The 22,202-nt window shown below is 47.6% G+C and overlaps 1 protein-coding gene across 2 annotated transcripts; it reads left to right on the top strand.

Moving 5' to 3' along the window:
- The first annotated feature begins 16,039 nt into the window (after positions 1–16,039).
- Positions 16,040–21,204, top strand: gpx3 (glutathione peroxidase 3). Of its 2 annotated transcripts, XM_029257275.1 has the most exons (5): positions 16,044–16,244; positions 17,901–18,051; positions 18,171–18,288; positions 18,897–18,996; positions 20,419–21,204. In XM_029257275.1, exons 1-5 carry the CDS (start codon positions 16,161–16,163, stop codon positions 20,659–20,661), a joined length of 696 nt encoding a protein of 231 aa, XP_029113108.1. In that variant the 5' UTR covers positions 16,044–16,160; the 3' UTR covers positions 20,662–21,204. The 2 variants fall into 2 exon arrangements, with proteins under 2 accessions (XP_029113107.1, XP_029113108.1); XM_029257274.1 differs by lacking the exon at positions 18,897–18,996 and having other exon boundaries at positions 16,040–16,244.
- Positions 21,205–22,202: the final 998 nt, after the last annotated feature.

Here is a 22,202-nt window from a genome sequence, read left to right as displayed (position 1 = left end):
AGACCACGCCCAGTGGGGCCCGTCGGCCAATCATTTTGCTCCTTCCGTAATTTCTGGACGGAGCCGTACGCGGCCCTCTGTGCTAGTCTTCACGCCTAGGCTCGGTGGCGGTGGTTTGGTTTGGTTTGTAACGGGAAAGTTTCGCTCACATCGTTTCACGGTAAGTTTTTCTTTTTCCTTAAGTTAAGTTGCCGAGATCAGTCGCAAAACATTTTTATTATGCCTTATCTGGATGTATATTATTACTAATAACTGAGGGTACCTTTCCAGATCCACTTTCTCAAGAGATGATCTCTTCAGACCTATGCGGCGTAACCGTTCACGCATCGTAACTCCAGCATCCCCAGATACAACCTTTATTCAGCCATTACTCTGGTATTGTACTGCTCATTTGTGTGTCTTACAATGTTTAATTAAAAAAAATTGTGTGGGTATCGGGATTTCTCTGTGTCTTATTATGCACCTAGCTAGTACTGTGAACGATGAACCTCGGTGTAGCAAGTGGTGCGGGGAACAAACTAACTAGGTTTGCTTGAGACTTTGATGTCTGCAGTTATGTCTCCTTCTCTCATCATGTAGTGCAGAAATTGTACGTTTTGCTGAGATATGTCGACAAAAGCGTCTGTGTAAACTTTGGGAAAACTACAGCTGGACACACTTTGCTGGTACCTGAAATATAACAAGGACTTGTGCCATGTCTTTACACACTGTGAATGTTTACTGCTGGGGTACAACATCAGTAATTGAGTACTTGTGCTTTTTTGTAATTTTCTTTGTTTCCTCTGTGAGCATTCTGAAACATGTTTTAAAAGTGCTTCTCCCATCTGTGCAAGGAAAAGGGCACTGATAGTCTTTACATTTATGTTTATTTGCTTTCTGAGGACAACACAGTGTAGAAAAAATACAATTAACCACAGTGTGATCTCAGGAAATGAAGTCTCTGTATTACAAAATCCATACAGATCAAGCCAAAAGGAATGCAGGACAGCTGCAGACCACGCACGTTCACAACTTCTGGGGCATATTTGCTCTCTTCTAGATGGCAGACCCCCCCTCCGAGGGCGACGGCACCTCGTTCCTGGCACACGTCCTTCCGGTGTGGCTCATTGTGCTGCTTGTCCTGAGCACAGCAGCTGTGATGGGCTTCCTGCTGGCCTGCCCGGCACTCTCTCTCATCCTCTACAGGATCCAGACAGGCTCTGGCACAACAGCCGAGGCACCACGTGTGGGTTCCCGATGTCGTGAGCCACACCCTCCAACTGGAGGTTCTCTGTGGAGTGAAAGAAGCCGGGAAATGTGACATGAAATATAAAGGGTAAAAGGGCCTGTGGAATAAGCACACTTCTCTCCTACCTTTTGGAGCATGTCTTCATTGATATTGATGCTGCTGCTGTTGATCTCAAATGCAGCCTCATTCCACTGATGGATTAGCATGAAATGCGTATATGCTAATCTACCGCCAAATCACTAAAGAGTATGCAGAAATATGTTGTGGGTATGAACAAGTGTGTTATTGCTAAAGCGTCAATGAGCATTTGACTTGGAGAGAGAAAACGCTGCTTGTAGGGCACGGTTCCCTACTACAAAAAAGCATCAGAGTAGCTTAATGAAATATCCTCTTTTTTTTTTCCTTCCATAATGCACTTTTTGAGGATAACTGCCCTTTCCCCCCCCCCCCCCCCCCTCCCCTCCCTGATAATATGGTAATTTTACACCCACACAGGTATTTTATTTCCTGTCTACTTTGCCTTTCACTCTCCGATGCACACGGAGACTGTGCTTTTTCCATAAGAAAATCAACTACTTAAACCAATTATGACGCAGGGTACTATTACCATAATTCCCGAACTGAAGAAACATTTATCTTATTTAGAGAATTTGTGTCCTATGAGTTACTTCGACAATGATTACAAAATACTTGCCTCTGTATTTGCCGTAAGGGGTGCGGTGGTGCAGTGGGTTGGACCGCAGTCCTGCTCTCCGGTGGGTCTGGGGTTCGAGTCCCGCTTGGGGTGCTTTGCGATGGACTGGCGTCCCGTCCCGTCCCGTCCTGGGTGTGTCCCCTCCCCCTCTGGCCTTACGCCCTGTGTTACCGGGTAGGCTCCGGTTCCCCGTGACCCTGTATGGGACAAGCGGTTCTGAAAGAAAAAAAAATGTACTTAACTTTATTACTGTATTGTTACATTAAAGATGTTTTAGTGTATCTGGAAGTGTTTCTTTAATGTTTTTCATGCATAGAAAGGTACATGATATACAATATACTAAGACAAACTGACATTAGATACCCACCATACCTAACTGTTCCGACTTACGTACAAATCCAACTTAAAGACAGAACTCGTTCGTAATCCGAGGACTTCCTGTACTACCAAAACAATTGATAAGGTGCTTTTCAGTTTCATATGGAAGAACAGGACATGAACAGAACATGTTAAAAAAATATATTGAACAGTAGGAATGCGGATGGGGGTTTGAATTTCCATTACTTTCCAATGTTGAATAGAAACTTAGAAAAAAAAACTGGCTTAAGCAATATCTCAAAACCCTGTTAGTCTAGTCAAACCAGGATACAAACATAACTTCTCTCCATTTCCATATATAATCCAAAATAATAGCAATATTTTACATAACTAAAAATTTTTTGAAAACTGGTTGAACAATGTGGGCGGTGCGATAGCGCAGCTGGTTTGGCCGGATCCTGTTCTCTAGCAGGTCTGGGGTTTGAGTCTGGTTTTGGGTGCCTTGAGATGGACTGGCATCCTGTCCTGAGTGTGTATTTGGGAGAATGTAATGTATTTGTTTGTTCTGTTACTGAGCTATTTGAGTTGGGTTATAACATTTTAGTTCTTAGAATAGAACCCAGGGCACTCCATAGTCAGGTAAACAGAGAGTGGCGCTGCATATGGATACCTGCTCCTCTGCTGTGAGGCAGTTCTGCTTCTCTCCCATTTTTCACAGAAACAACAAAGCAGTGAAGGCCTCATTGCATTTATCCATTTCACAGACGCTTTTCTCCAAAGTAACTTCCAATGAACTCTATGTAGTGTTACCAGCCCACACACCTTATTCACTAAGGTGACTTACACTGCTAGATATACTACTTACAATGGGTCACTCATCCATAGATCAGTGGAACACACTCTCTGTGTCACTAACACTCTATGGGTGAACCTGAACAGCATGTCTTTAGGCAGTGGGAGGAAACCCATGCAAACACGGGGAGAACATACAAACTCCACAGAAACTGAGCAGGCACTGAACTCACATTCCCTTGCACCAGTCAGGCGCTGTGAGACAACAACGCTACTGTCTGTGCCACTGTGCCCCACAGAGGGATATTGTTACAGTCCCATATGTGCTGTCATACTGTAATGCATTTGTTGACAGTATCCCTTGAACTAATATACAGACTGTACCCATGAAACTTTTAATTGTTGATTTTTTTCCCCCTCCGTGAACCGCCACCTTACCATGGTGGAGGGGTTTGAGTGCCTGAATGAGTCCAGGAGCTATGTTGTCTGGGGCTATATGCCCCTGGTAGGGTCTCCCATGGCAGACAGGTCCTGGATGACAGACGAGACAAAGCGTGGTTCAAAAACCCCTTCCGAAGAAAAAATCAAGGCTTTCGTTTACCCCGCCCGGTATGGGGTCACCGGGGCCCCACCCTGGAGCCAGGCCTGGGGGGGGGGCTCGCATGCGAGCGCCTGGTGGCCAGGTCTATGCCCACGGGGCCTGGCTGGGCTCAGCCCGAAGTCATGACGTGGAGCCGCTCTTCGGTGGGCTCACCACCTGCCGGAGAAACCGTAAGGGGCCGGTGCATTGTGATTTGGGCGGTGGTCGGGGCCGAGTGCCCGGCCGACCCAAACCTCGGGCGCCAACTCTGGTTTTTGGGACTTGGAATGTCACCTCACTGGCGGGGAAGGAGCCTGAGCTGGTGCGGGAAGTTGAGAGATACCGTCTAGATATAGTCGGGCTCACTTCCACTCACAGCTTGGGTTCTGGAACCACTCTTCTTGTTCAAGGGTGGACTCTCCACTATTCTGGCGTTGCCCAAGGTGAGAGGCGGTGGGCGGGTGTGGGCTTATTAATAGCCCCCCAGTTCAGCCGCCATGTGTTGGAGTCTACCTCGGTGAATGAGAGGGTCGTCTCCCTACGCCTTCGGGTCAGGGAACGGTCTCTCACTGTCGTTTGTGCTTATGCGCCTAGCGGCAGTGTAGAGTACCCGGCCTTTTTAGAGTCCCTGGGGGGCGTGCTGGAAAGCGCTCCCAGTGGGGACTCTGTCGTTCTACTGGGGGACTTTAATGCCCACGTGGACAGCGACAGTGATACCTGGAGGGGCGTGATTGGGAGGAACGGCCTCCCTGATCTGAACCCGAGCGGTGAGTTGTTATTGGATTTCTGTGCTAGTCGCGGTTTCTCCATAACGAACACCATGTTCATGCATAAGGGTGTCCATCAGTGCACTTGGCACCAGGACACCCTAGATCGGAGGTCGATGATCGACTTTGTAGTCGTTTTTTCTGACCTTCGGCCATATGTCTTGGACACTCGGGTGAAGAGAGGGGCTGAGCTGTCAACTGATCACCACCTGGTGGTGAGTTGGATTCGATGGCGGGGGAAAAAGCTGGACAGACCTGGCAGGCCCAAACGCATAGTGAGGGTCTGTTGGGAACGTTTGGCGGAGGCCCCTGTCAGAGAGGTCTTCAACTCCCACCTCCGACAGAGCTTCAACCAGGTCCCGAGGGAGGTGGGGGACATCGAGTCTGAATGGACTATGTTCTGCACCTCCTTTGTCGGGGCGGCGGTTCGGAGCTGCGGCCATAAGGTCTCCGGCGCCTGTCGCGGCGGCAATCCCCGAACACGGTGGTGGACACCGGAGGTAAGGGATGCCGTCAAGCTGAAGAAGGAGTTCTATCGGGCCTGGCTGGCTCATGGGACTCCTGAAGCAGCTGACGGGTACTGACGGGCCAAATGGAGCGCGGCTCTGGCAGTCACCGCGGCAAAAACTCGGGCTTGGGAGGAGTTCGGTGAGGCCATGGAGGAAGACTTTCGGTCAGCCTCAAAGAGATTCTGGCAAACCGTCCGGCGACTCAGAGGGGGGAAGCGGTGTTCCACGAACACTGTTTACAGTGGAAGTGGTGCGTTGCTGACCTCAGCTGAGGATGTCCTTGGGCGGTGGAAGGAGTACTTTGAGGATCTCCTCAATCCCTCCGACACGCCTTCCGTAGAGGAAGCTGAGGCCGGGGACTTGGAGGGGGACTCGTCCATTACCCTGGCTGAAGTTGCTGAGGTAGTCAAAAAACTCCTCGGTGGCAAGGCTCCGGGGGTGGATGAGATCCGCCCCGAGTTTCTCAAGTCTCTGGATGTTGTGGGGCTGTCTTGGCTGACACGCCTCTGCAGCATCGCGTGGAGTTCGGGAACGGTGCCTCTGGACTGGCAGACCGGGGTGGTGGTCCCTCTTTTAAGAAGGGGGACCGGAGATTGTGTTCCAACTACAGGGGGATCACACTCCTTAGCCTCCCTGGGAAAGTCTATGCCAGGGTACTGGAAAGGAGAATCCGACCGATAGTCGAACCTCGGATTCAGGAGGAGCAATGCGGTTTTCGCCCTGGCCGTGGAACACTGGACCAGCTCTATACCCTCACTAGGGTGCTGGAGGGTTCGTGGGAGTTTGCCCAACCAGTCCATATGTGTTTTGTGGACCTGGAGAAGGCATTCGATCGTGTCCCTCGTGGCATCCTGTGGGGGGTACTTCGGGATTATGGGGTTCGGGGCTTGTTGCTACAGGCTGTTCGTTCCCTGTATGACCGGAGCAGTAGCTTGGTTCGCATTGCCGGCAGTAAGTCAAACCTGTTCCCGGTGCATGTTGGACTCCGCCAGGGCTGCCCTTTGTCACCGATTCTGTTCATTATTTTCATGGACAGAATTTCTAGGCGCAGCCAGGGAACGGAGGGTGTCTGTTTTGGTGTCCGTGAGATCTCGTCTCTGCTCTTTGCGGACGATGTGGTCCTGTTGGCTTCATCAAGTCAAGACTTGCAGCGTGCACTGGGGAGGTTTGCAGCCGAGTGCGAAGCGGCGGGGATGAGAATCAGCACCTCCAAATCCGAGGCCATGGTTCTCGGTCGGAAAAAGGTGGATTGCCCCCTCCAGGTTAGGGGGGAGCCGCTCCCTCAAGTGGAGGAGTTTAAGTATCTCGGGGTCTTGTTCACGAGTGAGGGAAAAATGGAGCGGCAGGATGACGGACGGATCGGTGCGGCGTCCGCAGTAATGCGGTCATTGTACCGGTCTGTTGTGGTGAAGAGGGAGCTGAGTTGTAAGGCGAAGCTCTCAATTTACCGGTCGATCTACGTTCCTACCCTCACCTATGGTCATGAACTCTGGATCATGACCAAAAGAATGAGATCGCGGATACAAGCGGCAGAAATGAGTTTCCTCCGCAGAGTGGCTGGGCGCACCCTTAGGGACATGGTGAGGAGCTCAGTCACCCGGGAGGAGCTCGGAGTAGAGCCGCTGCTCCTCCGCATCGAGAGGAGCCAGTTGAGGTGGCTCGGGCATCTGTTCCGGATGCCTCCTGGACGCCTCCCTGGGGAGGTGTTCCGGGCTTGTCCCACTGGGAGGAGGCCTCGGGGCAGACCCAGGACACGTTGGAGAGACTATGTCTCCCGGCTGGCCTGGGAACGCCTTGGGGTTCCCCCAGAGGAACTGGAGGAGGTGTGCGGGGAGAGGGAAGTCTGGAGGACTCTGCTCGGACTGCTGCCCCCGCGACCCGGCCCCGGATAAAAGCGGAGGAAGATGGATGGATGGATTTTTTTCCCAATAAAGTTAAAAAACCCAACTAGTGAATACTCTTCCTATTTCCTTCTTCCTGTCATGTTAAGTCTCAACCAATCACAACATCAGTTACGGAAAACATTTCACAAGTACTAAATATTACAAACTACATAAACATGTCAGTCTTAATTTTTTATTTCAATCTCAATAGCATTTATAACATGGATTCCCTTGAATTAATGTAAATACCTCTTCACTGATGATACTCAGCTTTTCCTCTCCTTTCCACCTGCAGGATCCTACATTTCGGCACGTATCACTGCCTACCTGTTGGCCATCTCTACATGGATGTTTGATCACCACCTACAACTCAACCTCTCCAAAACAGAGATCCTACACCTCTCAGCTGGCCTGTCTTCCTGCCATGATCTCTTGATCAAACTGGACAACTCACTCATTTTGCCTACCTCCTCAGCTAAGAGTCTGGGAGTGATGATCGACTGAAGTCTGACTTTCTCTCAGCACATTGAAGCCACGAGCTGGACCTGCAGATAAATCCTTCATAACATCCACAGGATCCGTTCTTACCTCACAACAGACTCTGTGCAACTACTTGTCCAGGCCGTGGTGACATCCTGTCTGGATACTGCAGCTCTCTCCTGTGTGGCCTTCCTCTACTGCCATCAAACCTCTACAGCTGATACAGAATGCTGCTGCACAAGTTGCAAAAACATCACTGTGAAATTCTGTCAACAGGAAACTGGCGCCCATCTCACTGAGTCTGTAGTACACAACTATGTCTGTCTCACACACACACTGTGGCTCATGGGGTCACTAACTGCTCTGCAGTCCATTTCTTTTCATACATATGTCCATTTTCTCATTTGCTACAGCTTGTGTTAAGGAGAGCTTCAGTGTCTCCACTGTTCTTCTATCTCCTTGAGCCACAATTTGGTTTGCTTACAGAACTGATTTTCCAGGTGAAATATGGTAAAATACACACACACACTTTCAGAACCGCTTGTCCCATACGGGGTCGGGGGGAACCAGAGCCTACCCGGTAACACAGGGCATAAGGTCAAAGGGGGAGAGGACACACCCAGGACAGGACACCAGTCCGTCACAAGGCACCCCAAGCAGGACTTGAACTCCAGACCCACCGGAGAGCAGGACTGTGATCCAACCCACTGCGCCACTACACTCCTCCTGTGGTAAAATAGACTAAATGAAAAGTGTTTCAATTGTAGTGAAAAGTAAACTGCAGCAGTTCTAGGTAATTTTACTGTGTTGGCTCCAATTTGAATGTGGCACCGCAATGAAGAAGTATTTACGATAACATCTGCATCACATGTACCAAAACTTTAGGTAATTTTTCCGTTACTACATTTAAAGTACCTGTTGTTACACTGTGAAATTGTACCTTCAGTGCCAGAGAAATGAATCCTCTGAAGGGACTGAATGCTGTGAACAAAGACATGTGTATGGCCTGCCAGTGTGGAAAACTCCTCTGTGGTGAAGTTTCTGTCTAGAGTAAATGTACACTATGTTTTCTTATTTACCTCATGATTTTCTCCAAAGCAACTTATAGTATTACGTAACCTGCTATTACTCTTTGGCCATTTATACAGCTGGGCAATTTCACTGGAGCAATTTCTAACAAAGTACCTTGCTCAAGGTTACTACAGCTGGAGGTGAAATTCAAACGTTTGACTTTTGGGTCTGTAGCTAACAGCTTGAACCATGACACTGATGCCTGCCCCCAAATTAATCCTTTGGTTTCTGTATCTTTTCAATGTTTAAATTTGGGTTTCAAGCAGGAGGTGTCAAAGTTACCACAGGGATTACTAGCTTGCGTCAGCCAAGCATTCAGTGACGTCGCTTTTTGATCCTTCGATGTCAGCTCTTTCTATCATTATGAAGCAGAATTCACCAAGCGTTGGATTGTTCACCTGCTAATAGGGAACGTGAGCTGGGATTAGATCGTCATGAGACAGGTTAGTCTTACCCTACTGATGATGTGTTGCCGCAGTAATATTCCTGCTCTGAAATTAATCATGTAATCTTTAAAATGTACATTTACATTCTCAAGAGGGGTGGCGCGGTGGGTCTGGGGTTCAAGTCCCGCTTGGGGTGCCTTGCGACAGACTGGCGTCCTGTCCTGGGTGTGTTCCCTCCCCCTCCAGCTTTATGCCCTGTATTGCCAGGTTAGGCTCCAGCTCCCTCCGACCCCGTATGGGACCAGTGGTTCAGACAATGTATGTGTGTGTGTGTGTGTGTGTGTGTGTGTACATACATTCTCAGGGTCTTGTACTGGGAAGTTCCTCTGTGTGTGGGTTGTAACATTGCCTTGTTTATTGCACATGCACACCTTGTTTATCCCTTGTTCTTTACCCCTTTCTTAAAGCACTTTGGTTACAAAGGTACCTTACTGTAGTGCTTATCATTAGGGTGTTTTTTCCTACTTTATTTGATACCACAAGAACAGAAGTCAAAACCCTCCAACATTTTACATCACAAATCACAAACACAAAACAACATCCAAATATTTCATCATAAAGACATTTCTCAACATAAACATGACAGAGCTTATTCATTCATCCAAACATCTCATTTTATTAATACAAAGAGTTATAAACATCAGAGTTTAAAAACAAATATAAATATCCATTATGACAAAAAACCTGGGATTTTAAAACCCTTAACCATTAAAAGTGTTTTTCTCAAAAAAAAAAAAAAAACAAGAAAAAAGAAAAAAGACGTGTGTTACACCCACAAGAAAAGTGTCATGTCCCCGGCAGCCAGCACACCAGCAACACCTGCTGTTCCTTGATGGAAACAGGGATAAAATGGGATGCTGAACAGACGTGGATGTGGAACCTTGTTTGGCAACTGCTGCTTCCTTCCTGACTATGCTACCTGTTACTCATTCCAATCTCGACCTTTGCTTGTGTATTCTCCGACCACGCTTCTTGCCTCATCCCTTGTACTCCGTTTGCTGATCACCCGACCATCGCCTGTCCCACGACTTCTCTTTTGGATTACGTCTGTCTGCTATAATAAACAACGATCTGAAGAAATCTGCACTTGAGTCCATTATCTTGTGGAACAAAAACATGACAAAAAGTACCCAAGCACCCATGTCAAACTTTTACACTCTGGTTTTGCTCTGTCATTAAAAACCACAAACATTCATAAAACACACATCTAAAACTTAAAACATTATTAAATCTAAAATCCTGTAAAATGTCCATGTGACCAAGCGTGTCTCTCTCCTTTTCGGCCCGGGACCCCTCAGAAGTACCCAGCAAAGAAGAAGATCGTGCCACACTGGCCTCAGACAAGTGCTCTCCTACCTCAGCAGCCGCCGCTATGCCCAGCTGCTCCACAGCGTTACCAGACGAAGGCTAGGCTTCCACACCGTCCCTTGTCGGCACCGCCTCTGCCCACACCAGCCCCGCATAGGTCGGCTTGCACTGCGGGCAGCTGCGGGAGAGATGATCTTCTCCCCTGCACTGGGTACAGCAGCAGGGGCCTATGCAGTCCTTGGCCAGGTGGCCGATCTCCAAACATTGCTGGCACTCCATAGCCTTACCAGTTCTTTCAGTATATCCCTGGCTAAGACACAAATGGCAGGAGGGAAATTGACCATGATAAAATTGGTAGCCTCTTGCCTTGCCCAAGGTAAAATATGCTAGCAGTTGCCTATAACCGTCCATCCCCACAGGGTTGGGATGCAGACGAACTAAAAAGAGTCTCCGTTCAGTCCAGATGCCTAGAAGGTCCTGGTCTTCCTCATGTCCAGAGAAGACATCTGCAAAACACACAGCAAAGCTGTCACGACGTCCGCTGACACTAAGGGGTCGAAGATGTGGACAGTCACTCCTTCAGAGTGGCTCGATAGAGCCGGGGAGCAGCTTGGAATGCATTGCGCTCACCCTACACATCCTCCAACACCCTCCATGACGTTCATCGGTCGCCAGTGTAACATCGAAGAAGGACAACGGCCCGTTTCTCTGGACGCAGACAATGTCCTCCGCCGGATGTCCCAGGAGTCCGAAGACGATCTCAGGAATGAAAGAAACCCGCTCGTGAAATCCAATGACGTCATCCCAGTTCCTCCAGAAGAAGCGGATAGTATTCTTCAAAGCCTGCATCCTTCCAGCCGCTGTCCTCACTGCCAAAGATGTTCTGTTGTCCTCCCCAGGGGCTGCCGACATCTTCAAGGAAAACCCTATTCTGGACTATCTGGTGTAAAATACTTCAAACAAAATCTTTGTGTCACCCTGCAGGGATGGCGGACAAGCCACCCGAAACCCTGCACCTTAGGCTTGGCAGGCTACCCAAAAAATAAAACAAACTCCTACGAGGGAGCAGAGCTTCGCTCCAGGAAAGCTGCGGTTATGCCACACACAGTCTTGTATTAGGCTCCACTCTGTCCCCGCTAAAATCTCCAGTACTGAACTTCAATCTTAACCAAAAGGCTGAGAAGCGGTTAGGGTTTTACTCTAGGAAGGTACCTTACTGTAGTCTTCATCATTAGGGTTAGGGAGTGTGGTGTTAAAATTCAATAGTCATAGAAATTGTTAAGTGTGGTAACTGGTAATATTTTTGTAATGGGTTTAAGACTGTGATGTGGAATGTAAGACCATTGCGTGAGAAGCAGGTTATACCAGGCACCAGGTCAGAGGTTATCCGATAAAGGCAGGATGTAGACACCAAGAACATGTCATAAAAGGTCAGTGGTCCTGCCTTGCCTGGAGCGAGGTCAATTTAAGGTAAGTTGGATAATGGAGGTTGGATAGTTCAGCTTTAGGGTGAGAAGTTTTAAGAACAAAGGAAATGGAAAGTTATTTGGCAAAAGACGGGAAAACATTGAACACACCTGTTGTAACTCCCTGTAATGAATTATGTATGAGCTTGGCAAATAAAAGCCAGCAATAAAGACTGATTGGGGAAACACCCAGTTTCCAGGGCTTTTCCATTGGTCGTCGTCGTCGTCGTCGTCGTCGTCGTCGTCGTCGTCGTCGTCGTGAAAAGTCTTTGTGTCTCTGAATGTATTTCTTTCAGTTTATTTTCTGTCAGGCTGAGAAGATCTTTCAAACTGAGTGGAAACCTAGGTAGTTTGCATTAAAATATTGATATGTGTAGCCCTGATTGCTTGTTTGTTAAACTGTTTATGTGCAATTAAACTTCAAGTTCAAGAGTGTATCTCTTTCAGTGTCCCCTACGGCTGAAATGGGAAAGGGAAAGATTTCTTTCACAGGTTTTTTTTTGTACATTTTCCTTTATTAACTGCAAATAAAAACAGAAAGACTATACAAATACACCATTTAACATTTGCAAATGAAACAACCACAACACCAACACAACTCAAAATACTCAAAAAAACAAGATCATACAAAATTCAATACAAAACAAGCATTAAACACCAGTTAGAACATCAGATACCAATCATGACAACTTTGCTTTAATTCATCACAATCATCCTTCAACTACTAAAAATTCCACAACTGATATTTTCAGAAACGCAATTGCACAGTATCAGTACTCCAGTCATCAGACTCCAACAAAGTACTCATGACTTTCAGTATCTGCCATAAATATCACACGTTAAAATCACACTATAAATAAAGAAAAATAAAATTAAATACACACACACACACACATTGGCTGAAGCCGCTTGCCCCAAGTAGGGTCGCGCTAAACCAGAGCCTTACCCGGCAACACAGGGTGCAGGACTGGAGAGGGAGGAGCCATGCCCAGGACGGGATGCCACTCTGTTGCAAGGTATCTCAAGCGGGACTCAAACCCCAGACCTGCCAGAAAGCAGGACCAGGCCAAACCCACTATAGCCCCCCCAAAAAATTAAATACCAACAATAAAACATTATCAATAAACAACAACACTCTAAAAAGGTACTAAACATTAACAAATACTAAAATTCAATAAAATCCAACTAAACTCACATATTGAATAATCGTTCCAAACAATAATCCCCCTCCTCCCCAACTCCCAGGTAGAACCTTTCACTGGTGCTTGAAAAACTGAACCGAGAAGGGGACCCAACCCAGGACAAATCAATAACCAGAATTCCTGAATGATCTGTTCCCAAAGAGGAGGGGGGTAATCTTCTCGGCCTTTTTGTGGGGTGCCCATCAAAACAGGTACCCCCGGTGTAGTACCGATGACATGCCTAGCCTCCCTCCTGCGTCTCTTCTTCCTCCTGGTCACCTGTGAAAAATTGAAGATTGTGTCCTCCTGACCAGGACAGCAAAAATCCTCTTCGGCTAGAGGCACTACAGTAGCGCCGGCCGATTGGGACCGTCTAACACTGGCAGCTGCAAGACCATCCCTTACCTCGATCTCTGCCACTGCTTCCATCTGACCCCCAGCGCCTGTTGACAATGGTACTGCCTTCGGGCCATCCTGCACCAATGAGCACTGTCCAGCACCTCACCACCACAGAGCGGCCTACGCTGGGGGCAACTGTGGAAGAGATGTCCCTCTCCTCCACATTGGGAAGTGCAACAGGGACCTACGCAGCCCTGGCCAGGTGGTCTGTCTCCAAATACCACCAGCACTTCATGCCTTTGCAGTTCTTCTTTGTGTGCCCCCGGCCCCAACAAAAACGACAGGAGGGAGGCGGCTCTTGATAAAACAGATAGCCCATGCTACCACAAAATGTTAAAATACGCAGGAGGGTGGACAAAACCCTCCATCCCCGCAGGATCAGGGTGAAGACATACCTGAAATTGTCTTCACCCATTCCAAAAGCCCAATTCATCCTGCATGTCCTTGTGTCCTCCGATGACATCGACAAACTCCTTCAGGAAAGTTTCCACAGCTGCTCCTAACACAGCGGGGTCAAAGACGCGGACCTTCACGATCCTCCGGTCATTCATCCACAATGGTTCCATGGAGTAGGGGTGCTTCATTACGTAACATGTTTGTGTTTTACCCTAGTAAGGTACCTTATTGTAGTTTTCTTCAGAGCTGTGTGGGCTACGTGTGATTCAGGTGAACTGGTGTGTGTGTGTTTGTGTGTGTGTGTGTCTGTGTGTGTGTGCTACTCTTGTCTGTCGATTACTGACAGCAAATACTGTAGTGTAGTATATGAAACACTTAACGCACCTTCAGTGAAAAGGCGTCAGAAAAATATTGTTTGTAATATTCTTTCTGAGTCGTTTTGGAAAAAAAGTGTCTGCTAACTGAATAAGTGTAAATGTAGTGTAAAGATACACACGATAGTCTGGGGAGTAAGGAGCTATCAGATCATGGAGCTTTGCAGCTCTTTTCTTAATTTTGTTTGTTTTTCTGCTTTAAAAGGCTGTTTTCTTGCTTTTGCCCCTTCAGTAAAATCCCTCTGGAATCCCTTCTGCTCCGAGTGTGTCCCGACTGTGCGTCCCACTGCTCCCCCCTACAACCAGACACACAAGTTATCACCCAGCGTCCTTCACTCGTATCCAACAGGCACCGAAAGAATAATTCCTCTGTGGCTTCACAGCTATAGAGTTGCACCGAAGCAAGAGAGGGCCCACAGAAAGATGTTATGTAAGGCAGTAATCCCAAACCCGAGACCTGAGAGCCGTAGAACGACGAAGGGCACATGCTGTGCCTGCTGGGTTCTGCACTGACACATCCAGTGAAAAGTGAAGGAAGAGCGAAGGCATTCTGCCTTTCCTTCCACACAACAATGACACAAAGTACTGTATGGTGTGTGTAAGTTCCAGTGCTGTGAACAACAAGGAAAGGAAAGGGACACAGCGCTCTTCAGCTGTGACCACTTCCATGTGCTTCCATCCCAAAATGCAAGCTAAGACAAGGTGCGGAGCACTGTACAGTACGTCCTTCTGCCAAGATAACACTGTACGTCTGTTGTCTATGCTGTGTTGTTGTGCCCTTATCGTCCTTACTGTGCTGTGCTTTGAACGTTCTGTCTCCTGACCGCCAGCACTCTTTGAAGTCATCCGGTCAGCAACATTTTGAAGATATTGCAGCCTGCTAAAAATTCAGCAGAGTTAATAGGGAAACTGTTGTTTGGCATGGATGTGGAGCCACTGGGGGACATATTCCAAGGCCATCTCCTTGTAAACAGTTGTCAGTAGAAGCTCTGGGCATTAATCAGGGGTGTAATGGCGCAGTACAGCAAGCGGGGACAAAAGAGCAGTAGTAATGAGCACAGTCGGACACAAATACTGCGCTGGTACCACGTCAGTGTAATCGTAACACAATGTTTACATGCTTTACATGCACACCTTTTATTTTCTTGCTTTGCATTGAACTATTATCATTATGTTTTTTTAAACAGTAGTTCTTTTATTGTGTATGTAGCTACTAATTGAGCGTCCAAATGTTGAGTAAAACGTCAGATGAAACACTCGAGCCTCAGTGTCCACACTTCTACACTCAACTTTGAAACACACACACACACACACACACACTTCCAGAACCGCCTGTCCCATACGGGGTCACGGGGAACCGGAGCCTACCCGGCAACACAGGGCGTAAGGCTGGAGGGGGAGGGGACACACCCAGGACGGGACGCCAGTCCATCACAAGGCACCCCAAGTGGGACTCGAACCCCAGACCCACTGGAGAGCAGGACCTGGTCCAACCCACTACGCCACCGCGCCCCCCCTCAACTTTGAAATATTTGTGCTATATTTTATACTGCAAAGCAAATGATTTGTCCAAGAATTTAGGCTTAAAAATGGACTGGCAGTGAGGCGAACTTGGATGTTTTACTCTAGTAAAGAGAGGTGCTGTTGTGGAAACAGTGTGCGTCAGTGTCACTCAGACAGCAGTGTGCAATACTGTATGCGAAGCACACTGTACCGTACCACGGTAACACAGAGAGACACTGAAGGGACGCTGCCCAAGGCGCTGTTTTGAAAGAACACATTAAGTTATGTTACAGTGAACACAGGCCAGGAGCTGCACTATTAAAACTTTTAATAAGAGCTGTCATGTGCGGACAACAAGGCCAGCGCGCGATGCCTATGAAACACGTGGTGAGAAATGTGTCAACACCAGCGACTCCACGTGTGTCCACATGTGGCAATGAGCCACCACAGCAACTTGAACGCGCATCGCCCACAAAGTTTGACAAACGGGTACCACCCACCTGCGACAGCGACAACCATAAGAAGGCACTTTTGTGCGTCACCCGTTACGCAACAGTTCGTTACGCACACAAATAGGGGAACGTTCTGCACTCTCATTGGTCGCGCCCTCGGTCACTCAAGCAAGTAGGCGGTTCCAGCGCAGCATCCGTTATAAACCTCTGGGACGGGGCTCACGGGCTGATCGCAGGTGGCGGAGCAGGTCGCCCGAGGCAACGTGTACACGTACACGTACACCCCCGACCCGACCCGACCCGACCCGACGCTATGGCCACGCGGCGGAGCAGGTGGGCAGCGCCGGTGCTCGCACTCGGACTGTTCCAGCTGTGTCTTGGGTCGCAGAACAGCCAGGTAATAAGCGCACCTTTTCGATGGCGACGTGACGTCATTATTTGCACCCTGGCCACTGTACAGTTAATAAATAAATATATTTAAAAAATTATAGAAATATTACAGTTAATAAACGTTGCGCAGAAGGACTCCGGCTTATTGATCACAGACACACACACACACACACACACACTGTGTTATCCTTTTGAGCTCATCATGTGTGTGAAAGCGCGCTTTTCTCGATCGGATCGGGCTCTGCTGGGGGTGCTTCTTCTGTTGCGCACATAACTACAGTACGTACAGTACTGCTGAGCGCGTGCCTGCTGCTGTAACCTCGACCATGTTCTCGTGAGCGCGCCCGGCTTTGAAGGCAGCAGCTCCAGTACCAGATGCCATCGCCACCAGTGCGAGTTAAAATGCAGCATTACGGGACTCCTGATAGGTGATGAATCGATCGATCGATCGATCGATGAGTGCGCTCGTGCGGAGAGAGCTCTGCAGCCCCACCTGTTGACAGAAGCCTTGGTGTATCATCATCATCATCATCATCATCATCATCATCATCATCAGTGTTGTTGTTATTGTTGCTGTTATTTGCGTTTAATTAAATGCAGCTACGCAGAGTTCTTTAGATTAATGAAATAGATTTACATTTACATTTATTCATTTAGCAGACGCTTTTGTTTTGTCCAAAGCGACGTACATCTCAGCAAAAGTACTATTTATGCATTACATATAGATAGATATCGGGTTTAGAGCAATAAAGCAATTTACAGTATGTATATACTGTATTATATATACCAACGTCTAAAAAAATGGCCATAAAAGAGCAATAGAATAAATGATTTAATAGATAAGCATTTCAAAATAAAATTTAAATAACAATAATGCAGCAGTCACAACAATAGTGGTGCAGCCGGTGAAAATAGTAAAAGGTGGTACAGTACTGTAAGACTGGTACTAGGTGGTGTACTGCTTGGGTCCCAGGTTCCAGTTCCCTTGAGCTGTAATCACCCGCTGTATAAAATGCCTAATTATTGTGAAACTCAGTTTACTTAATGGGTAATAATACGGGTTAATGGATACTAAAAATAATGAATTGCAGCAGTGATGGTATGATTTGATATATAGTACAAATCATTCATAATTCATGTGAATAATCTGAAAGCATATTATCCCACCTCAAGAAGGTTTTTGGAATGAAAAGAGCAGCAGGTCAGTTTTTCTGCCAATTTAATGTTCTGCTAATTTTTTTAAAAAAAAGAAGATAAATATTTGCTGTACACACCTACTCCAGCAGTGTTTACACACAGGTGGCACACAGACTGTTTTGGGGTGGAAGACGTCTGTCCACCAGGCAGTATCCGTGTCTGTCTATATACATACATTTGTATATATTTCTATAATTTTTTTCTGGACAAAGTTTACAGAAAACAAAGGCAAGTTTACTCTACTGTGATGCTGAGTGTCGTACCCTGGACTGTGTTAAAATGGGCTCATCTGGTTACTTAGCAACAGTGCAGCTGTACAGCTCCAGCGAAATGTACATGTGTTTCATAACCAGGAAAAGCACTGAAGTGTGTGCACAAGCCAATAACTGCTGTGTGCGTGTGTGTGTGTGCGTGTGTGTGTGCGCGTGTGTGTGTGTGTCTGTGTGTGTGTCTGTGTATGGTGTAGGTGTGCGACCCCAAAGTGACGGGCACCATCTACGACTACGGTGCGGTGACCCTGAACGGCAGCCGTTACATGCCCTTCAACGAATACAGGGGCAAGACGGTGCTCTTCGTCAACGTGGCCACCTACTGAGGACTGACCCTCCAGTACCTCGGTAACACCCCTATCGTCATGCTCAAAAGCCCAAGTGACACGCACACTCGCACACACACATAGACAGAGCCTTCAGTGTGAAGAAGAGGTGTCCTCACTGTTACTCCGGGCCCCCTGCAGAGCTGAATGCACTACACGAGGAGCTCAAGGACAATGGGTTCACCATCCTCGGCTTTCCATGCAACCAATTTGGAAAACAGGAACCTGGGAGTGACCAGGAGATCTTGTCGGGCCTCATGTGAGTCTGCAGCCGGTGTCTCTGTGATTGCTGGTGGTCTGCGAACACGTCCTGGTGTTTACTGTGGTGCGCTGGATCTCCTCCTCCGCTTCAAATAGCTCCGTAGATTCTGAGCACCAACATGGAGGAGTTTCCTTTATCCACTTTCAGAAGAGTACCGTAGCTTCTCTTCCTTCAGCTGGAGTTGACGGCACTTGACAGTTTGCTCATAGACTGAGGTGTGTGTGTGTGAAACTGGACTCAGCTGAGCTGCTGGACACACTCAAGCACAGAGGTTCAGAAAGATGTCCAGTAGGACATGGGCGATAGTGTCCAACAAAGTGCTGGATAGCTACAGAGTGATGGTGTATGAACTTGTGCTTTATTGTGTGTACATGTGCAGTACTGTGTGTGTGTGTGTGTGTGTGTGAACTAATGTCTGGTTTGGACAGTTGTGCTCTCCTGTAAATGAGCTTATTTCTTTCTTCTCTTTGCAAATACATTTGGAGAGATGTGTATGTGTGCTGTTTCCTGCAGGAAGAGACACACACACACACACACACACACACACACACACACACACACACACACACACACACACACACACACACTACAAAACTCTGTTTCAGGCACGTCCGCCCGGGAAATGGGTTTCTTCCTAACTTCGTGTTGTTCCAGAAGGGAGATGTGAACGGACTTAATGAACAAAAGGTCTACACTTTCCTGAAGGTAACGTGAACATGTCTTCTGGTTGTATTTTTTTTTTTTTTATGTACGTGTTTAACATTATTTGTAAGAAACAAAATATCACATGAACATGGGGCAGCATTCAAAGTGCTTTCAGTGTTTAGCTACAGCCAATGGGAGTGGCATTGCCACGTTTCCCCGCTGTCATTGGTGTTGTTGAGTTTGGGTCACTACACACCCTGAGGCTCCAGGCTCGACAGGAACAACCCAGTGAGTCACACACAAACACAGACAGACAGACAGAATGAAGTGAACGGAACTTTATTAATCCCAGAGGGCAATGCACTTGGGTTGCAGTAACATACAGTGTGTAACACACACACACACACATAGGTAAGTGAATAAGTTGGGTAAATACATTTATTGCACAAGAGTGGGCAGAGTGCAGTGACACAGCGTGTGGGTGTACTGAGACCCCGCAGAGCAGTGCAGTGCCCCTGCCCACCCCCCTGGTGCAGCGTAGAACTTACACTGACATCACAAGTAAAATGACTGGTCCTGAAAGCGCAGAAGAAAAATGTGTGGAATGAGGAGTGTTTCTCAATTTTTGTACTGTGGTACGAAACGCTTCCTCAGCTGTGCGCTGATGTGTTGTTTCAGGTGCTTCTTCAGAGCTCTCTGAGACTTCGAAAAAGATTTGTTGGTGTTCATATTCCATAAATTAATTAGCACTTTTGCAGAGGTGCCTCTCATTGTGCCTCTTTCGCTGGGAGCTGTTCTGTTTGCTCAGTTGCCAACGCCTGTACTTGTGGACCGAAGGGGAGTGAAAATCCTTGCCCTCCCTCGCTAAACATGTTTGATTCAGAAATGAACATTATGCCGAGCAGCAGGCTCCCCTGGAACACATTTCAGTGCGAATACACACTCTGTGTGTGCGTGTGTACGTGTGTGTGCCGGGCGTTGACCCATAGGGCACGAAGTGGCGGGCAACTGTAAACAGTGCTTGGAACGCATTCGCTCGTCGACATTCTCAGTCTCTCACCCAGGGGATGGAGCACTGGCACTGGCACTCGGATCTCCAGAGGTTTTTTTTTTTCTCCCTCACCCTTCACATGGGCGTTTCTCCTTTCCCTATCACACCTACTACATTTCTTGTGCTAATATCATCTTGTATAGCGAACCTCTTATTTCCCATGATCCTCTGTTTGGCACGCTCTCTCACTATGTGGGAGGAGTGCGCTATGAAAATAAAATGACTTGTATCACTTCCTTGTACTTTTTACCATACTGACAGTATCATGAGTAGAAGCTACATCTTGTGTCTTCGTATTTTGTTAGAACGTGGTCTCTCGTAGGCATTTTTACCTTTCACCTTGTCCGCATCATTGGTGTGTGCAGTTAGAGCTGGACCAATGAGGACGTCTGGATTCTGCATGTGCAGTTGCTACTCCAATTGTTTTGCAGAATTCGTGCCCTCCTGTTGGAGAGAGCTTTGGTAACCCCACCGGCCGGCTCTTCTGGGAGCCCCTCAAGGTCAACGACATCAAGTGGAACTTTGAGAAGTTCCTCGTGGGGCCCGATGGAAAGCCCGTCATGCGCTGGTTCCCAAGGGTCAGCGTCTCCGACGTCAGAGCCGACATCCTGCGCTACTTCAGCCTTGTCCACCAGCAGCAGCAGCAGCCATACTACATCCCCTTCCGGCCTTAGGCTGGAAGCTTCAGCTTTACTCGTTCTCGACTCTGCTACGTGCTCTCGTGTGCTGCCGCCGCCACTGTATTGTCTTTCCTCCTCTCTCTCTCTCTCTGACAGATGCACACCTGTGCGCAAAGCTGGTGTCGTTTATGACGGGGAGGCTCGAAAGCAGCAATCCTGCTGAGCCTGACCTGAAAGTGCGGCTCCCCAACAGCTCTTTGGTGCATTCAAGCTGGCTGGGAGCTCCCGCAGAGCAACACCGACTTTGCAAGCACGTGGCCCGTCACTGTGAGCCGCTGCCCTATCGCTCTTCAATAAAACACACAATACAACAGTCCTGGGCTCTGTGGCACTTTGTGTCCTCACGTCCTGTCCAATCTCCTTCCCCACCTTGAACAGGTAACGTGTTCCTGGGAAAGGATGGTCATAAGATCAACCCCCATAAGTGGAGGGCATAATTACCATTGGTTTCAGTGGTAACACTTGTGTTCCTTAGGCCAAAACCAAGACCAGTTTATTCTAGAACATGTCCAAATCATATTAAAATTGACATAGTAACATGAAGATGTAGCAGTAAACAGAGCACTTTCTCTTCAATAATTACTGAATTGTGCTGTACTGTATGTCCACCTGCATTCCCTCAGCATTTATGCTTAAGTGCCACAAACATGACATGCACTCATTATACTCAATGAGTATGTATTTATCAGACCTTTAGTGCAAAAAGACAAAATGAACGTGAGACTCGGTGAACAAGCTGACATGGTTTGGACTGTCCAAACTGAGAAGAGGACAACCATGGTGACTGCTCTCACACTACTCAGCTGTAGGAAAGTGAAAAATCAAAATGTAGTGCTTGTAAATGTGAAGAAATGGATACTAAGCTCAAGTAAAGATATTGAATGAAAGCTCTTGTAACCCCAATGTGTGTATCTTGGGGAGTGACCGTTGCTTCTATGGCCAAACGGTGCAGCAGGCTGGTACGACACTCCCCCCATGCTGAGGCATGCTAACCTTGTGTCCGAAATGTATCACAAAGTCAGTTTGGTGTCCACGTGCTGTTCACGGGACCCCTTCACGTTCGGCCCCGGCTCTGCAGATGTGGCTTTCACAGCAGCTGCTTTTCTTGCAGCGCTCTTTCAGGCTAGCATTTGGGCCAAGTTACCACCTCATTTGTACTACTCTATCTTCCAGATACAGTGCTCTGCATTCATTCATCCCAAACAATCCAGTTCATATTTCTTGTTCAAACCACGGCAGAGAGACAGACAAAAGGTCTAAAATGTACGGTCAGAATATATTTATTATATTAAGTTAAATACAAAAATGCTCTTGTGGGATGTCCTGCTGTCAGTGGTTTGCATGTCACAGTCTGTACATGCTGGCCATCCAGGGAAGAGAGCATCACCAGGCCAGAGAGCAGGATTCCCAAGGACAGAGTTTATTCAGGAGCCAGATGGAGTAACCCGTACAACACATCAGTGTAATTCCATGGCTGCACAGAAACACGGAAAATACAAAGGAAACAACCGCTAAGATGCTCAGATAATAATGCA

Source organism: Scleropages formosus, chromosome 13 (genome assembly GCF_900964775.1).
Source record: "Scleropages formosus chromosome 13, fSclFor1.1, whole genome shotgun sequence".
Lineage (NCBI taxonomy): Eukaryota > Metazoa > Chordata > Actinopteri > Osteoglossiformes > Osteoglossidae > Scleropages > Scleropages formosus.
Note: the sequence above shows the minus strand (reverse complement) of the source record. Positions and strands in the feature narration are given on the sequence as shown.